The sequence below is a fragment of the Quercus lobata genome, chromosome 8, assembly GCF_001633185.2.
Source record: "Quercus lobata isolate SW786 chromosome 8, ValleyOak3.0 Primary Assembly, whole genome shotgun sequence".
Taxonomy (NCBI): domain Eukaryota; kingdom Viridiplantae; phylum Streptophyta; class Magnoliopsida; order Fagales; family Fagaceae; genus Quercus; species Quercus lobata.
In genome coordinates this window covers 16,700,471-16,720,307 of record NC_044911.1, presented here as the reverse complement: position 1 = coordinate 16,720,307, position 19,837 = coordinate 16,700,471, and the positions used below count along the sequence as shown (strand labels likewise).

Sequence of the window (19,837 nt, the reverse complement as noted above, 5' to 3'; positions counted from 1 at the left end):
ATATTCCACTTTTAACAAATTAACAAAATCTTAATCCAAACACACTAAAAACTATTGAAAAATAAGATTCAAAGAAATTTTGGTCTATTTTTCTTATTTTGTAGAATATATATATATAGCAAAGATTAGATTAATTACATGATGAATTCATATAGCAACTTCTACACTTGCAACGACAGATAAACCTTGTTCTTCTGCCGCACATAGCAAACCTCTTTGATTTCTAATATTCTGAGAAGTGAGACTTTTGAAAGGTGTTTTTATATTTGTTCCCCTTAGCATTAAGTAAGACTTTTGAAAGTTAAAGGTACTTGGATTGGATAGCCTAACAGAAAACTACCAATAGAAGAACAAGGCTCCACTGTCCTACATTCTCACACCCTTAGTAGGTTGAAGTCTGATCAAGTTATGAGACTTCTTAGCAATAGAAACTTGTTGTTTTTCCTTTGTTGCTTTTGTTTAAACCTTGGTGTTGCTATAGACACCATCACATCTTCTCAATCCATCAAAGACCCTGGCAACATAGTCTCCAATGGGAGTGCTTTCAAACTGGGATTCTTCAGCCCTGTAAATTCTACCTATTGCTACATTGGAATATGGTATAGCAACATTTCTGTATTCACTGTCGTTTGGGTAGCTAACAGAGAGACACCACTCAATGATTCTTCTGGGGTTCTTACTATATTTGAGGATGGCAATCTTGTAGTACTAGATGGAAAAAAAGGTATTCTTTGGTCATCAAATGTTACAAATTCTGTTGCCAATTCGAGTGCCCAGCTTATGGATTCGGGGAACCTTGTACTGCAAGAAAAAACTACAGGGACAATCATATGGGAGAGTTTCCAACTTCCTTATGATACACTCTTGGCCAAGATGAAAATTAGTACTAATGCAAGAACAGGTAACAAAGTGCAATTGACATCATGGCAAAGCCCTTCTGATCCATCCATTGGAAGCTTCTCTGCCAATATTCAACCTCTTAATCTTCCTCAAGCATTCATTTGGAAATATGGTAGCCCGTATTGGCGCAGTGGTCCATGGAACAATCGGGTCTTCATTGGAGTACAAACTATGGATTATGAATTTATGGAAGGATTTAGTCTTTTGAATGATCATGAAGGAACCATTTCCTTGAGTTTTTCTTACGTGAATGCTTCTTTGGTACATTTTGCACTCAATACGCTTGGAAATATAGAGCAAAGATTTTGGGATTATGAGAAGGAGGATTGGGAGGTCATGTTAGTTCTGCAGACTGAGTGTGATTTTTATGGTAATTGTGGGGCATTTGGAAGCTGTAATTCACAGAATACACCAATTTGCAGCTGTTTACAGGGGTTTGAGCCAAAGAACACAAAAGAATGGAATGATGGAAATTGGACAAGTTGATGTGTTAGGAGGACACAATTGCAGTGTGAGAGGGTGAACACTGGCAAAGGCAGCAAAATGGATGGATTTTTGAATCTGAAAATGATGAAAGTGCCAGGCTTTGCAGATTGGTCACAAGTTCTGGAAACCGATTGTAGACAGCAGCATTTAGAGTGTTGTTCTTGTATAGCTTATGCATATGATACTGGCATTAGTTGTATGTCATGGACTGGAAGCTTAATTGACGCACAGGAATTCTCTACCGCCAGAGTTGATCTTTACATTCGTGTTGCCTATTCAGATCTTGGTGAGTTTTTTTATCTTTCTACTTCAACCCAACCCCCATAACACCTCAACTCCCAAAGCTAATGAAATCCTCGTAAAATACAATCTATTGGAAGAAAAAAGGGAGGAAAAGAAAACATATTTAGTTAACTATTTTCTTTTTTTTCTTTTTTTCTTTTTTCTTTTTTTTTATGGGAGTTAACTATTTTGTTTGAATTGGTGTAATAAGTTTTTTCTGATTTACAGTTACAAAGCTAAACATGAAAAAAATTGTCACAATCACTGTGATCATAGGAACGGTTTCAATTTCAATCTGCACTTACTTATTTTGGAGGTGGATGGCTAAACATAAAGGTGACACTCTAACTAAATACCACAATGGACTTGGAAATTTTCCTAAATGTTGGAGATTACTCACCACTATAGTGGAAATCAGCAAGGAAAACGAAAGAAAAGGAGATCTTATTCTCCAACAGAGGGGAAGCACGTAAAAATTTTCCTAGTGACAACCTGAAACAAGTTAAAGTCCAGGAACTACCACTATTCAATTTTGAGAAGCTGGCGAGTGCAACAAACAACTTCCATCTATCTAATAAGCTTGGTCAAAATGGATTTGGTTCCGTATACAAGGTAATGGTTGCTCTTCTAAAGTTTTATTATCAAATACTATGAATATATAGTTAATGATTTGAGTTTTGTTTATAGGGAAAACTATCAGATGTACAAGAAATTGCAGTAAAAAGACTTTCTAGAACCTCTGCACAAGGATTCGAAGAATTTATGAATAAGGCAGTGGTAATTTCTAAACTCCAACATCGGAATCTTGTTAGACTCCTTGGCTACTGTGTCGAAGGAAGAAGAAAGGATGTTGATCTACGAATACATGCCAAACAAAAGTCTGGATGCATTTCTCTTTGGTTAGTTAATTTTGATATTCTTTCTTAATACAAAAGAATTTTACATATTTTCTTTGTTCATAGGAATATTGTCAGTATGCTATGACTTTGTTGTGGTATTTCACTTGAAACATGGCTTCTAATTACTTTCACCATATGAACTTCTTTTGCAGACTTCATGTTCATTTACCTTGTAAGATTAATCCTCATTTTCTTTTGATAAAATTCATTAGATCCATGCAAATGTGAACTGCTAGAATGGAGAAAGCGCTTTAACATTATTGAAGGAATTAGTCGAGGTTTGCTCTACCTTCATAGGGATTCAAGATTAAGAATTATTCATAGAGATCTAAAGGCAAGTAACATCTTGTTGGATAAAGAGCTAAATCCAAAAATATCAGATTTTGGTACGGCTAGGATTTTTCGAGGTAATGAAGACCAAGCAAATACTAGAAGGGTCATCGGAACTTAGTAAGTACCATTTGCTTGTCTAATTCAATTTGTTAGTAATACAAATATTTGAGATGACAAAATTTGGATGTGTTTTATTGTTGAAATTTAGTGGCTATATGTCTCCTGAATATGCAATAGAAGGGCGATTTTCAGAGAAATCAGATGTCTTCAGTTTTGGAGTGTTATTACTAGAGATAGTTAGTGGAAGAAGAAAAATTGGCTTTATAATGATGAGAAATTCCTAAGCCTTTTAGGACTTGTAAGTCATCTCATTACCTCATTTTTTGAAAGCCTCCATTGCTTTTTGCACTTTTAAGTTTTGGTTTTGGTGCTAACAATTTCAATCATGTTTTCATTTCTCTAGGCATGGAAATTGTGGAATTCAGACAATGTTGTAGCATTAATAGACCCGATGATATCTAAACCCTTCTTTGAAATGGAGATTTTGAGATGCATACAGGTTGGGCTGTTGTGTGTTCAAGAATTTGCTAAAGATAGGCCGACTATATCAGTTGTTGTTTCCATGCTTAAAAGTGAGATTGTTGATATGCCTCGTCCAAAGAAACCAGCATTCACTGAAAGGTTGATTGCCTTAGATACAAAGTCTTCTCAATGCAGAAAAAGTATATTCTCTATTAATAATGTTACTGTGACAACGGTTCAAGGTCGATAGCTAGCATGTGTTCTTGACATATTCACTTTGTGTAACCATAAAACTAGCAACAATTTATTATTTTGTGTAACATTGTAGCAATATCTCTCTCTCACACCACCTCCATATGAGAGGGATATAACATTCAACTATTACACATGATATTATCTCATGATCGAGAAAGTTCAAGAAATGACATTTCTTTAGAGAAATTCGAGTTTTTCCCAGTCTCATATGCTTTTTTGAGAGGGCCCTTTTTGGGAAATAAGAGAGAACTATAGCAAAATGCTCAGAGACTAACAAAAATGCATCAAACTTAGAGTAAATAACAATTAGCAACTTAAAATTCAACAATGATACCTGATAAGGGTATTTTTAGGAAGAGGTAAACTAGTTACACACAATGAAGCCGGCAACTCCATTGAGCCCGTCAACTTCATATACATGAGAAAAGTGCGAAAGTGGCGCTGCCATAAGCGGACGATCTCACTTCAATACCTGACAACCTCACCTCAATACCTGACAACGTTTACATGAGACAACGAGAATCCTTGAGCAAAACAAGAGGCCGACGAGAAGAGAGAGGCTAACGGGAGTAAAGAAGCCAACGGGATGAAGAACATGACGAGTCCAATGTGGCCTTGCATGACCTCCACAAATATCTATACAAGGAAATATCTTGCACCTCACGATTAGCCCTAATCAAGGAAATCCTCATAAGGAAAGGATTCCGCAAGATACATGTATTTATGAGAATCTTCCCTACAAGGAAAGACCCTCTCCGCCAAGAAACGGATGTCAACTCTACGCTACTATAAAAACCTCAAAACCCTCACAAACCAAGGTATGCATAATTTTATCCCAGCTCTAGCACTCTAGAGTTGCAAAAGTTCTCTAACTTAACATTCGGAGGGTATTTGGCCAGTACTGCATCGATACTCTCAGTAAGGTCTTCTCGACCTACTAATGATTTTTGGCATCATCAATACCCAAATGTAACCTTGTTTATTTACCTCAAATTAATAAGCTAACCACAGAAATTGGGCTGGAGGAGATGAAAATGTTTCCCAAAAGGAAATCCAGATTGCAAGAGAAATTATATATAATCGTTTGCATTATTTTCAAAAGGTAAAGATGCATTTGATATTTTCTTTTTCAAATGTTCAGATATAGCTTGAATAAGGTTCTAGTGTTGCACGAGTTGTGTCACATAGAATCACACCCCTAGAAAGTTGGGCACTCTCACTCCTATCCGACTTTGTATTTGATTTCTATTTCTGCTTATTGTTGTTAAGCGGCAACAATCTCAGTGCCGTCAGACTTGGCTATCACCTTTGGGATATTATATATACTTGGGGTCTTTCACGCAATTGCTCGGCCTGGCAATGAATTACTATTTTATGTAACCATTGCATGTAACATTTCTCTCACATTGAGTTTATTATCTCATGGATTGATTGCATGCTGCCGATGTCTCACAATTGGTGGGAACACACCTATGAGACTCCACATATCATGAGACATTGATTGCATACAACCATTGCACAAGACTTTGTGATATTATATATGTCACAAGTCTTTGTGATATTATATATATTTGGGGTCTTCACTCAATGCCTCAACCTAGCAAGGATTATCATTTTGTGTAACCTTTGCTGCAACATCCCTCTCACATCATCTCCATATAAGAGGAATGTTACATGCAACAATTAAGCATGATACTTTATTGCCATCAAGAGAGTTCAACACGTTACAATTTTCTTGGGAGAAATACGAGTTATCCCACCGGCATATGCTGTTGTGGGAAAAAGCCCTTGTATCACCTTCGTAATCTTATATTATTAGCGAGAATCTCTCCTCAATTCCATCCAAGAACTTAGGCTTAAGACTAAACCACCTAAATTTGTGTTTCTTGTGTGATCGTGTTTTTTTTTTTTTTTCTTCGTATAATCCTACCATAATCAGCTATACTAACAACGAATCGGTATCATAGCTTTTGCTATTTCAACAAACAAGTATCAAAGCCATGGATCCTTTGTTTGGATTTTGAGTCCACTTCAATTTGCTTTTGAGTGTAAAGAACTCGTTGTTCCCATAGTCACTGGATCAATTTAATTGTCTAGTATCGATTTCCATGGGTTTTAGGGAAATAAGAGAACTCTAAAGCTACCTTAATCCCCTTATACGACAGCTATTTTTGCCCACTAGGATATGCTCAGAGATTAACAAAATGCTATTGAACTAGGAGTAAATAACACTCAGCAACTTAAAATTCAACGATGATTCCCAAATGTAAAGGGTAAAAAACCCAAATATCTTAAAATTACAAATGGCTACCCATCAAAAAGGCTTTTAGGGCAAAAACCCCTTTTCCTACAACCGGTAATAGTACTGTAACTGTAGAGAATGACCTATTTCCTATGTTACAAATCCATCATTGTAAAAGAAGGGCACCCGCATATTTTAATGTAGAGTACAAGTTCAACCTACACGTGAAATTTGTTGAGCTGCATTATACCGTAATAGGAATAGCTGACATCAAATTTCAAGTGCATCGAACCCTTTAGCTCTTTCACCTCCTTGAGCCGGAAATTACAGAAAGGGTTCAACCGAAAATAATAAACTATTAATGATTCCTAATAATTAGCCTGATCGACCTTCTTTCCTGCCACGAAATCTAGTCATTGGTATATTGTTCCCATCTGATTTTCCAACAAATCCCCCATCATTCCGGGCCACAATTTTCAGAGGGTGAGCTTCAGTGTTGAAAACCCATTCATCTAATGAGATGACTGAAGGGGGTGAGAAAAGGAGATACAGATATTTGAGAGTTTCTGCGAGAAAGAAGCTTTGCATCTTATTGTCCTTGACACCAGTATTAACCTGAGAAGAACACCAGCCAATAGTAAATGAGCAGCCACATAGTTATCATAACATACTTGTCAAAGCATTTATAGAAAATTTACACTTCTTAAAGAACACTTCAAATTTTCTAGCAGTTGCAGTAAACTTTACTTTTTGGCAAGATTTAGTTTGAAGAAATCAACAAAGCATCAACTAAAAATTAACTGGCAGCCTAAATTGTGGTTAAAACATCAATTAGGAAAAAAGGAAAAGAAAGGCATCACAAACCAAGGTCTTAAAACTACATTATGCAAAGTGATCAAAATCGCATACTCATCAAATATCCCATGAGAAAATGACATGCCCTCTTTTTTTTTTTTTTTTTGGAGGTAACAGTATTTAGTTTTTTTTTTTTTTTAATAAATTATACATCTGTCAACTCAAGAAGTCTCAAGTCCATTAGGTCCAGAAAACAGCAATAACCTAGTACTTTCTTAAACTCACCCACAATGTAAGAGTGGTGCATTGATACGGTCCACTATATTATGAGTAATCTATGTGAGTCCATTAAAATTCAGGAACAGAAACCAACTAAAAGGAACATAAGATTAAATTAAACAGTTCCAAGTTCTCCACATCACTATCAACCATGCACTGACACAATGATCAAATGATTCCACCAAGTATATGTCACTGGTAATTTGCCACCATGAACTGCATTTTTCTTTTTCTTTTTTTAACAAGTGACAGACTGCTAGCAGTGCTTCTATGTGCAAATGTTTTAAGCTCTTTCAAGGGGGCTGGTAAGCAAGAACACAATCAAGGAACATTCGTCCTGAGGATAACACCATAGTTTTCAACAAATCAAAGAAACAATGAGACAATATTAGAAAGAACTGAACAAAGACCCTTTATTCATTGGTCAGAAAAAAATATTCCATAGTAAACTTAGACCCTCTAACAAAAGAATGACCAAGATAATACTTCTAAGCTTTCATAAAAAAAATAATCTGAAATGAATGAATAAGAAAATTTGAGCACAAATGCAAATGTTGAGCTGTGAATTTTAGGAGTGCTTACATCTTTCAATCCAACATATCCAGACTCTATGCGGGAATTCTTTTCAAATGCTTGAAATATATTCCAACCCCACTCTTGGTATGTCTTGTTGCCAGTCAAACGCCAGAGGTAAAAGAGTGACTCAACTGTCTCGGGTCTCAAAATGTTCCATGATGTGCCCACAGTCATGTCCTAAAACAGGTATTTATGGATGTAGCGTAAGACACACACACACACACACAAAATTTGTATATCACAAGAATAGGGATAACTCACCTGCCCAGAATGAAAGAAATAATTCTCCCCAGCCAATTTTGTTGGTGTTGACTGATAGAAGTTGTAGCAGGTCCAAGCAAGCTGCAAAAGAAGAAATAATAGAATCTAGTCAACTGCCAAAAGAGTGATAGCTGTACAAGGCATGACATAGTGGAATGAATGGGATCAATGGTGCAAGGAAATACCAACCGTCCCCCACCCCCCCCCCCCCCCAAAATAAAAAAGGATAAGAAATTAAAAATACTATATTGTATCTCATCTTGATCTCTTGCCCCGTTATCAAAGCACATGAGCGTTCTAGATTTCTTGGAATCTCCAAACAAGTACTAGATTAAAAGCCATGCTGACGCTTCTTGACCAAAGGCTCAAAGCAGGGAAACAAATGATTGAATATGCCCTCAACAAATAAATAAAGTACAAAACTAAAAGCATGAGTTGAAGTGGAAATATGCAAAAGTCATAGAAGATTTCTTGATCACTGATCAAAGAATGATAAGACAGTAGGACTTTTGCTACATTTCCACAACTGAGAAGTGCAAAATATCTGAGATATATAGCAATATCAGAAAACCAGATCATGATATAAATGATATTTTTATTGTAGATGAAAGTTCCATTAATGTATAGTCAGCTGTTCAATATCTTCTTGTAAATTTGAATTTGGAGTAAAATGTCTAATAGACAATATGGTTTTAATGGCAGAGAATCACTTATAAGATTGTTCTAAAAACTGGACTGGACCAGCCGGTTCAACCATCAACCAGCATCTGTATCGGTCCAGTCTACACATTCTCTCAAAACGGGGAAAAAACCATCACTTATTGGAAGCCACCACCAAGCTACCACATCAGCCTGATTTCCCTCCATCAAAGAACTTTTGCTATCAAAAATTACAAAACTCAGCACATGACACCACTTCGTCTTCCTCCGATTAACGCTGTGGATGAACCCAACCAAAAAAAATAAACCCCCCTAGTTTCATCCCCTTACCACTGACCTCCACCATCAGTAATCTCCCTCTCAATTTCCACAACCTAAAGCTGACCCATGAACCTAACATTCCCATAATCCCATGGCAACACCCAACCCAGCAAACCTATAACCAAAAGCTCCAAAACCCAGTCTACGTCATTTAAGCCAAGACCTCCGGATTTCCTTTTCATGCCATATGACTTCTTCTTTTTTCCCTCTTTTTCTTCCCACTCACCAAAAATACCCCCCACAGCACATAACCAGCTCTGCCATACCCAACCAACCTCACCCTCAGTCGACCAACTGCAACAATCACACACCACACATTAAACACAAAAACTGCATAAACATACATTGCAAACTACAAAAAAAAAAAAAAAAAAAAAAAACCCCAATCACCCACTCAGCCACCGGTCTAAAATCGCCCAATTACAATTGAACCCATCATCAGCAGCTCCAAACCACCACACACAAACCCCAAGGGTTGCTCACTGCCACCACTTTCCCTAACCAGCCATTACCATAAAGCCAAAATCGTGCTTTCTTCAGAATCAAAACCCCAAGACCCACACCTTTGGCACAAACCCACTACCAGCAGCCATAGCCAAAACCCTCATCACTCTCAAACCACCATCAGAATTTCCAACCCATTCGTACCCTATCCTCAAGCCATCAAATGTGCCACTTCAACCACTTCATCTGCCAAGCCCAACTCTTCACCATTGTGTTTATTTAGGGAATGAAAGAGAGATGGGTTTGCATTTTGGCTTTCCTGGTTTCTTAAAGAGATTGACTCAATTTTGATAACTCAGATTTCTAATGCTTAAAAAACACGAGAGAGAGAGAGGAGTAAAAGAGAGTTTTAAAGAAGTTTGATTGATTTGAATTTTAGGGTGTTTGATTGTGGCCATAATGGCTGCTAGAGAAGATAGAGAGATGAAGAGTGATGAGAAGAAAAAATAGAAAGTGAGATGTCAATTTGGTTGGGTCCCAGGATGCTTTGGACAAACACAACTAAATGAATTAGCACATGAGATAAAATAATGCTGACTCAGCATGCCGTTAGCCACCAAGCAACAAGATGGACTGAAAATAAATGGAGGACCAATATTGTTCCCTTCACAAATTTAAGTTAGTGAATTCAAGCTTTTAAATTTGAGTGAGCAAATCAAACAAAAACCCATATTTTAGAGGCCAGAAATGCGATACAATAATACATATACATAAATTTGAGGGACCAAAAACCAAACAAACCACATGCATGCACATACACATACAAAAAAATACTGTTAAGATTTTCTGCCTTTGCATGTGAGCTTGACACACATTGTATGTCAATTTCTTAATAGCTTAAGCTCTTAGGATTAATGGTTTTCAACATGCTCCCAAAGCCTACACAGTCTGCATGTGGTTTGAGTCTTATTGGGCATGCCTATACGCTATGGGTGTTTGAGTTTGTTCATGTGAACTTGACAAAGCTCATTTGTTAACAACTTGCTTTTGACTCCCTTTAATTCCAATTTGAGGGCATAACACAATCGATTCTCTTCTTCCACAATTTCCCTGACCATAGTTCTCCCAAAAATGATAAATAGGCCAAAATTGATGTTAAATTTTGAGGGGGAAAAAAGGCCTTGATCAATCACAAATGATTCAAAAGTTTTGAGCAATTAAGAACACCTCTTCTGCAAGTGACAAGAATTTTTGCGAGCCATCAGGACCATAACCAGATGATCCTAAAGCCAACATTCCTGGAGCAAAGCAGGCCAATTCATCCATCTGCACATAAATTAGATAAAAGGGAGAAAAAAAAAATTAAACATCAAATAATAAATCACTAATGTGATATTACTGGTACTGTACACATAAATTTACCTTGTCTGACAGAGAATCCCCATTCTTCTCACAGATATATGTAAAAGATGATGGTGTTGTTCTCCTAATCAAGCTTAATAGACCTTTCATTGATTTCTCCCACATTTCTCTGCTTCCAAGATTCCACAAGAATTATTAACATCAAGATGAAATTCAAGGGGAAGAATACTGATGATATTAAACTGGATATTTAAATAAAAATCATGTCAAATATAAAAGAAAATTATTTTCCTTTGAATCCAAGTAAAAATGACAGTTTCTTTCTGCTACTAAGCCTACTATAACTATTAATGAGTTTGGCTCAATGAAAAGTCTTATTTTTTCCAAGCAAATATGATTTTCTTAGCTTTTGAATCAAGATGATGTTAAAAAAATATAAATAAAAATAAAAACCCAGAAGGTATTTAATTAGTTAGGGTGATCAAAATGCAGCCTTATAAATATAGATGAAATGAAAAGACTTCTCACCTATAAAGCTTCACAGCAGGAGTCTTATTCCCCTGTATCCAAACTTTGAGCAAGTATTCATAAAAGCTGCAATCGATTTTTTTGCATTAACCACAACATAACAGAGGTAACAAATATAAGGTAATCGTTTAGGGTCCCTAGACTTAAGTAAAAATGAAATCTGAAACTCACAAAAGGTAGTTTAAATCACATCAAAATTTCAATATGATGAATACCTGTCACCCATAGCACCAAAGGTTATGGTAGAGTATTGTGATGTTCCTCTTTGCGGACTAATATAGATAGGAAGCAAGCCATCATCAGGAAAAGTTTTATTAATCTGTGCTATAACATTCTCCACCTGAAAATATGCAAGCCATTCAATTCACTGTCAGCATATCAATGCCTAGAAAAGTTCCTTTACCAGAACCATATTGGAACTTGGAAGTGTGCAACCCCTAGAATAGCTCCTTAACTGAATATGCTTTTCATACAAGTCAGGCTCTTTGTGCCTACAAAGGAACTTTATGATTGAAAATTTTCACAAGACTTGGACCTTTAATACAAATATAAACTGAACATAAAACAATATCTTTGGTTTTGTAAGACTTGGACCTATGCAAACCCCACCCTTTACTCGTGGGGGCCAAAGTCCAATAAAACAGCTAACACTACATTCCATCACATGCACATGTCACCAACCCCACCCTCCCCACCCCCCCCAAAAAAAAAAAAAAAAAAAGTCATGTGCATATAAACATGATCAACTACCTTCTGCTGATACTTTGGGTCTCCTGTCCTCTGAGATAGAGCAATAAACTCCAGCTGCTCTGTGCCAGAATCTGCAAGGATACTTTCCCCCTAGGAACAAGAAAATTATATCATCAAATATATAAAAATAATTTAACCAATTACAAGACACTACTTCAACATGTTTGATAGATTATTTATGCAGATGAAAAATTCAGGCTAAAACTTAGGTAGATACTTGAGATATTGTCCAAGGGAAGAGCCAAAGATTATACAATTCATCAATCAGTGTGCTCATTTGGGAAAGCTTATTTTCATTGGCTTTTTGGGTTTAAAAATAAGTTGAGAAAAAGTAAATTTGTACCTAGAAAAAGAAAAGCTTTACATAATATAATCTAAACAAGCCCTAAATAACCCATCATATGATGATAAAGTGACAGCTAAACAAATTTTTAATGCTTAAAAAATTATTAAAGCAGTAGATTCAGAAAAAATATTCCCTGAAGCTGGCAATTACAATTAGGTCCAAAGGTAATTGCCTAGCTTCACAAGTGACCTCAGTTTGAGAGGTTGGGAGATAAACCTGTCCTGGGTCTGAGATGAACTCATGGTATGGCCTACATGAAGAAAAATAACAACTTACCCCGGTCCATCCAGGGTTGTGTGGCCTTCCATGTGCCAGGTTAATTATGTTATAAGGGATCCCAGAAGGTGTATCCCATGCAGGAAGTAATCTATCAGCAATATCCTTAGCCTTGTCGAGGAAAACTTGGTCATTTGAAAGATCATATGCACTAAGTAGTCCACCAACAACTCTGAATTCCAGGAAAATAGACATGATTCAGCAGATGCAATACAGCTGACTCTCACCCTAAGTTGCTTTTAAAACCACAAAAAGTCATAGCCCCATAACTTTTCATGTCAACAGGAAAACGAGAATTTTTATATACAACTACATAAACCTTATAACGCAACCTTATGGTTGTCTCAAAAACGCTAGCCTCATAATCCTTGTTAAAATCCAATGAATTTGCAATCCACCTGCCAAGAAAAATGGAGTATGTTATAATAGGAATGTAAACTAGGGTCCATGTAACAAAAATTGAAGGTTAAACTTACTCCCTAGCTTTCTGGAACTGCTCCTCAAGACCCATGATATACAATGTATCAAGTGAGTCTATTAGAGTTGCTCCAAGACCACCAAAGCTATCGACACCATTCTTTGACTGTGGCTGGTAACAAAATGATAAAATGGTTGTTAATGTTGAGCGCATAAAGCATAAAATAAAATGACACATAAATAGTAGGGAAAGTCAAAAGAATTCCATCAAACTTGCACTTTCAGCCTTCAAGGTATCTCTTCCCTCTAGTTTGTAATTAGTCAAGTCTCAATGCTCCATTTTATCCACACCAACCCCCCCCCCCCCCCCAAAAAAAACAAAAAAGGATTGTTGAGCAAGAATAGGAAAATAAATATGGTGTATTATGAATGATATGAAGACTAACTCAGTAGGAAGCAAATAGTACATTCACAGGTATGATGGTGATTCAAGTTGGACCTAGTACTTGATTGATTCTGAATCTTATTCTTGACAGATACTTTATTGATTTAAGAGCCTAAAAACATATGTTGTATACACTACACTGACCAGGTGCTGATAGGATAAACTCCAGACAAAGATTACCCATTGAAGATCAGGAAAAACAGTAAAGCATAGCTCAAGGAAAGAAAGGAAAAATGAAAAGCTTCATCTGCTGAATGATTTTCATGGCACCATAAAGATCAGACCTATTGGCTAATCACTTTTTTTAAATCAGTTACAGGATGGTTAATAAGGATATGCAAAGTTCAAATTCAAACTATGGGTCTCATTTAACTCCCACAGCCCAAACCTTCAGAGCAACCAAATACCTAAAAGGACTCATTACAGAATCTCAAACAAAGCAAAAACTTGCTGCACAAGAAGTCTAAAAGGGATAAAGACCCAAGTAACACTGCTTCATATGTTACGGGATGCAAAATTCAAAACTAGAGAAAGCATTCACGAGTGGAATAGATAACATACTGAAAAACGTTCAGAGTACCTGAAGTTCATCTTGGCCCCACGCATACTGCTCGTATGAACTCCATGCATGAAGCATGGCTTCTTTTACTTTCTGTCTTCGCTCAATTTCTATTGGATCTTCTGGAACCTCTTTCTTGGGGAGCTCACCACCAATATTAATCTTCCCAAGTGCATCACCATGAGCATTCTTTATGTCTTCCAACTGAAAGTAAAGTTTCCTCTTAGTACAAATCTCTAGCATTTTAAAAACGGATAAAAAGTTACTACATACTAAAGCTATGCCATGCCACCTTACATTTTCTAAGCACAGCATAACCAACATGTTCTTCACCAATTTGAATTTTTAACCAAGGAACAATAGGCCATTATAAAAATAAACATTAGAAAAAAGCTACTTGGCTATTTTGCAACCATACAACTTCTACTTGAAGAACATTATCAAACAGATGCTGGAAGGTCGCCTAGTAGAGTAGAAAACTAAAGTTTATTCAGGCCAAGCTACCAGTCCACAACTTGGGCATTACTTATTAATTATTATAGGCAACAAAGCAAATAGAACCTTCATTAAAAGTAACTACAGGCCAAATTAAAGGTGTTAAAGCTTGACCATAAGCATAGGGATAAGATTTCTTAATCTCTTACCAAATTCCGCAAAGTGGTCAATTCTTCAGTTAACTTGGAAACTTCTACCTGCAAATCAGAAAGAAGCTTGTTACAGGGAGGCAAGAAAAGAAACAACTCTCAGCCTAAAAGTCTGCCATACAATTAAGCTTTTCTACTACAAAACTCACATGAAAGAAAATAAACTGTTTGTATAATCAACTTTTTAAAGAAAAAAACCTATCCAAAACCTCAACTGCTCTAGCATCCACACCCCCCCCCCCCCCAAAAAAAAAAAAATAATAATAATAATAATGAGGTGCAACTCATATTAGAACCAAGAGCCTTGGTGTGGTGGCTAGTGCCTTCCACCAAAAGCGACAGGTCATGGGTTCAAGTCCATGAATAAGCCTCTCCAAAAAATTGTGGGGTAACCATAAGGCTATCTACCTGACCTCTCCCAGATGGCCAGACCCCGCAAAAGTGGGAGCTTTGTGCATTAGGAATGACCTTTTTTAAAATTCATATTAGAAACAAGAGCAGTTGAAGCCTATTATATGAAGATAACCCTTACAATACATTGAGAAAATTATGAATTAGAAAAAAAAAATTTTCAAAAATCAGCAGCCACAGAGCTCTCTTTGGGAATTGTCTGGTGCAATTCTACGACTAAGGGAAGTTTCTAACCCTAACTCTAATTCCTGTAATGTCATCATATTCTTTTTATTTTCTCTTTTCCTCTCTAATATGACATAGCACTGCTGCAATATTTTTTAAACCACCAAAAGAACCCTTCTTTACTGATATTTTCATCATAAAATGTTAGTTTCATAATCCACTCCAACAACAACAATAACCAAGTCTTAGTCCCAAAATTTGGAATATGCTATGGGTCCGCAGCTGACAAATTAGGGTCAATGGTCAACCAAAAGTATTCTTTTCCACCATTCTTTTCTTCTTTTTTTTAAATTCTACTAATATTATGGGTCTTCCTCAACCTTTTTTCATTCCCTTGACTAAAATCAACTCACTAATGCATTAATTGCTCTCCTCTGCACATTACCAAACCATCTCAATCAATCTCCCTCATCTTTTCATCAATAGAAACCACCCCTATCTTTATGAAAATGTCCTGACTGCAAATTATATCTTTTCTCGTACCAATGAACAATAGCTCAACCGGTACTTCCTCCTCCCATAATAAAGGGATGGAAGGTAAGGTCATCGATTCAAGACCCTCCAGGCGCAAATGTAACTTACCAATAAAAAAAATAAACTATATCTTCCCTCATTCTTCCACTTATACATCTTAAATTCTCGTTTCAACTATACTCATTTTACAAACACGCTGCTTCCTAACAACCCAACATTCAATTTCACCGCAATAAAGCATAACCCGTCTTATAAAAATTTCCCATTTTAACTTAACAAGTATTCTACAATCACACACAGTGTTCCTAAACCATAACCCATCATACAAAAAATTGAAAGTCAACATCTCTTCATTCTGCAAATTCATGCCAATTCGGGTATCAAAGCTACCATCTTTCCTAAAAACTAAATTCGATTTTGTTTCAAACTTTTCCAATCAATTCTAAACAACCCCAATTTCCCAAAATTATTATAAAAAATAAAGAAAAATAAAAAAAACTAATTTTGAAACCAAAAAACACTTCAATTCCTTCATATCAGAAATCAAACAATATCAAAACAGATCGCAAATTCACTAAATTCACATACAAAATTGGATTGGAATTAGAGATTACCTCGTGCTCTCTGGTCAAAGTTTGACGATCCCAAACGAAGAGAGAGCAACAAACGAAAGCAATGAACAACAAAGCCAAGCGTTGAGGTCGTTTTAGATAATACGACGGCTGACAGTACCTCCATTTGCTCACAGACGATCTACTAGTCCTCGCCATTTTCAGTTTTTTCTGTTTGATCTCTCTGATTTTTCAGGTTCAAAACCGAAACATTGAAAAAACAGAAACGGAAAAACAAAAGAAACGTTTTATCTGCTTTTGAATTTGAATTAAAATTACAGTTGCCGATCTAGTGAAGAAACGGGGAAAAAGGAGAAACGTTTCGATCAGATGATTGTAAAAATGATCAGAATTTGGGAGAGAAACGGTATAAATTTAAAAAAAAAAAAAAAAATGGACGCGTTTCGTGGGATGTGAGGGAGAGAGGAGGTTGGTTAAGGAGACAGAGGTAACGAGCAACGACCGGAGACTTGAAGAGAGAGAGTGTGCATGTAAGGAGAAATGTGTGTTGGGTTTGGAAGAAAGAAAAGTAATAAAAAGACTTTGGATTATTTTGGGTGTTTGGTCAAAAGTGTTGGTGAGTGTACCAATGAAATTATGACATTATGCCTTATGATGTAAGAAATAATTTTTTTTTTCCTTATTTTTACTTTTGTTTTTTTTTTTTTTAAATTAAAAAAAAAAAGAGAGAGAATTGAAATTAAATAAAAAAAAATGAAAAATGAAAAACAAGATGAGAAGATATTTTGCAAATATTTATTTTTTTTATTCTATTTTAGATATATGTATTTTTTTTCTTAAAATATTTTTAAAAGGAAAATGTATGGATTGAATGTGTGGTAAATAATTTATTAGTAATGTGTGACATCCTTCCTTACGAATAGTAAATATTCTTTGTGTTTTAATTTATATTTAATTATAAATTTTTTTATTTTTTTTATTTAAAATTTTGATTACTAGGATTGACTTTCGTATTTTGAAAGTGTAAAATGCTTATTGATTTTTTTTATATATATAAATAAAAAATAGGTAAGAGTAACTTAAGTTTTCGTCTTTCACTTGGATGTGACCATAATGATATAATAAGTAGGATATTATTATAATTATGCTTAGGTAAAGAATACATCTTGATTCACCCCTTTTTGCATTTTCTTTTTTTTTTTACACAAAAAATTGCACACAATTTTTATTATGTTATTGTTGAAAATAGAAAGATAGAGATAATGGGTATGGTAGTTATGCAAAAATTTCTTTCCATTTCTACTTTATATATATTTTTTAAACAAAATGGTATTAGTTCTTAACTTCTGATCACTACCATTTTTTATTTAATCTTAAATAAAGCTAACAAAAATAAAATTAAAACCATTTACTTTTCAATAAAGGTATATTAGAAAAATTATATAAAAAATATTGACTTTATAAAAGATAATTATATTTTGATATACATTTATAGACACCGGTAAATTCGCAACTTGTTTTCATAATTTGTTGAGGTGTTTTTTTTAATTATGGGTTGATATGAAAGGAGTGTTAATAATGACAAGACATCTTATTACCAATTAAAACTTAAAGCTCTTTCTCAATTAATAAAACTTAAAAGAAGAAATAATGAATTTGTTTGTCTATAAATAGGCTTACTCTATTTGGATTTGGAGACAGACTACAAGAAAATTGGTCGGAGAGAGTGTGAATGTTTTTTTTTTTTTTTGGGGCAAATTGAACGGTGACACATTTTAATTAGCAATAAACCCTTATTTGTTCCACAATCCACATATCCGAATCGAAACAAAAATAAATAAAATTACTACAAATATATTTGTCAAAGTAGTCTACACGTTAAGAAAGAGTGAAAGGCTCAAAGACTTGCAAAAATGCTTGCTGAACTGAAGAGAAGGTTATGCATTTAATGGAGAAAGATTATGCTGGCAATAGTGATTAATTAGCAGAAAGACAAGGTTAATGCTATTTGACCAACTAATTCTGCTATCAAGGTGTTGAGCCAATTATTATTTATTATTATATTTTTTTTAGAAATATTGGGCCAATTATTAGTCCTTAATAGTTGTTGGGCAAAATATTAAAGAATGGAGCAAATATAAATGGGATGCATGTGACAATTTAATAAAGAAAGCACCCCCACAAAAAAGTAATAATAATAATAAAGAAAGCATGCTAATGGCATGTGAGATGAAAATTGTGGGAATGTTGATTCTCAGCTATTATAAGAGACTAGTTGTAAACCTGTGTAATGTACACAAAAAAACTATTTATTATAAGATCTAATGAAATTTAGAAATAAAAAATTAAGTTAATAATATGCATATTATAGACATTTTGCAAGATATGTAGCATTTAAAAAAAAAAAAAATTAACGGTCATTGTAAAATAAAATACAATGGGAAGAAATCTTTTGCTTATATGTTTTTCCATGGTTTAGAAATGTTGTCTAGCTAACTTATAGTCAAGTAGGCCAATAGTTTAACTTAGTCGTGTTAGGAGCTTATTAGCTACTTAGAATTTCTTGTTCACTTTAGTTGTTAACTTGTGCATATTTCAAAAGTCTTATTAAGTTTAATGTTTTCGAACCCTAAGGGGGTGTTTGGTGAGTGTTTCTAAACAACAATTTTTAGTTTTTAAACAATATTTCATGTATTTTCACATACTTTTTCACCCACACGTATTTTCACAAAAGTTTTTAAACAACAACTTTCAGTTTTTAAACACATGTACCAAACGGACCCTAAACCATTAATCTTTGATGTCAAATAACACTTAACGCTAGTAATAATATTTTGAGAACGATCTTGAAGTTAAACAATAATTCATTCATAACCATCTCTGAGTAACTTGAAAAAGATAATTAAGAAATTAAATTAACTTTTTGTTCAGACACAAGGATTGCCCTCTAACGTCTTTCTTCCTCTCGTTTTTGAATACGAGCTATTCCTTCCCAAAGCTTTCTTTTTTGGGTTGTATAGTTTTCTAGTTGTTCTCTTTAGGCAAGAGTAAATTATTTTGGTCATGGACCCAAGCATTCTCTCTAGTTTACAGAACCTACAACTCACAAAAGAAGAAGAAGAAGCTATTCCCATCTCAGTCTCAAACTGCCCTGGCCTTTTGGAAGAATGTTCCCTCAGCCTCTTTGGGCGGCTCCTTGCTGATCGGCAACAGAACCAACGTGCTTTGAAGAACACCCTCAGATCATCATGGAAAATGGGTTCAGATATGAGGATTATGGAAGTTGGAAACAATATACTCCAATTCAAGTTTAGCTCAAAATTCCAGATGGAGTGGGTTGAGAGGTGTGGGCCTTGGTGCTTCGACAACAACCTCCTATTGCTCTGCAGATGGAAAAAGGGACTGACTTCCACAAACATTTCCTTCACCCATTCTCCATTTTGGGTACAAATTTGGGGTCTCCCCTTTGAGCATATGTCACTAGACGTTGGGAAAGAAATCGGTAGCAAGCTAGGTACATTTTTGGAAGTCGATAGGTGTTCATGGCAATCTGACCAGGCAAAGTTCATGAGA

The 19,837-nt window shown here is 35.2% G+C and overlaps 1 protein-coding gene and 1 pseudogene across 1 annotated transcript; one reads left to right on the top strand and one right to left on the bottom strand.

The window, feature by feature from the left end:
• The first annotated feature begins 86 nt into the window (after positions 1 to 86).
• On the top strand, positions 87 to 3,823 carry LOC115957666 (annotated as a pseudogene).
• A 2,064-nt stretch (positions 3,824 to 5,887) lies between these two features.
• Positions 5,888 to 16,874, bottom strand: LOC115955357 (mannosyl-oligosaccharide 1,2-alpha-mannosidase MNS1-like). Its single transcript, XM_031073465.1, has 14 exons — positions 16,307 to 16,874; positions 14,583 to 14,630; positions 13,960 to 14,142; positions 12,994 to 13,106; positions 12,850 to 12,915; positions 12,518 to 12,689; positions 11,896 to 11,985; positions 11,361 to 11,485; positions 11,146 to 11,211; positions 10,678 to 10,786; positions 10,483 to 10,581; positions 7,831 to 7,911; positions 7,576 to 7,746; positions 5,888 to 6,534 (listed from the first exon to the last, which is right to left on the bottom strand). Exons 1-14 carry the CDS (start codon positions 16,460 to 16,462, stop codon positions 6,295 to 6,297), a joined length of 1,719 nt encoding a protein of 572 aa, XP_030929325.1. The 5' UTR covers positions 16,463 to 16,874; the 3' UTR covers positions 5,888 to 6,294.
• Between the last annotated feature and the right edge of the window lie 2,963 nt (positions 16,875 to 19,837).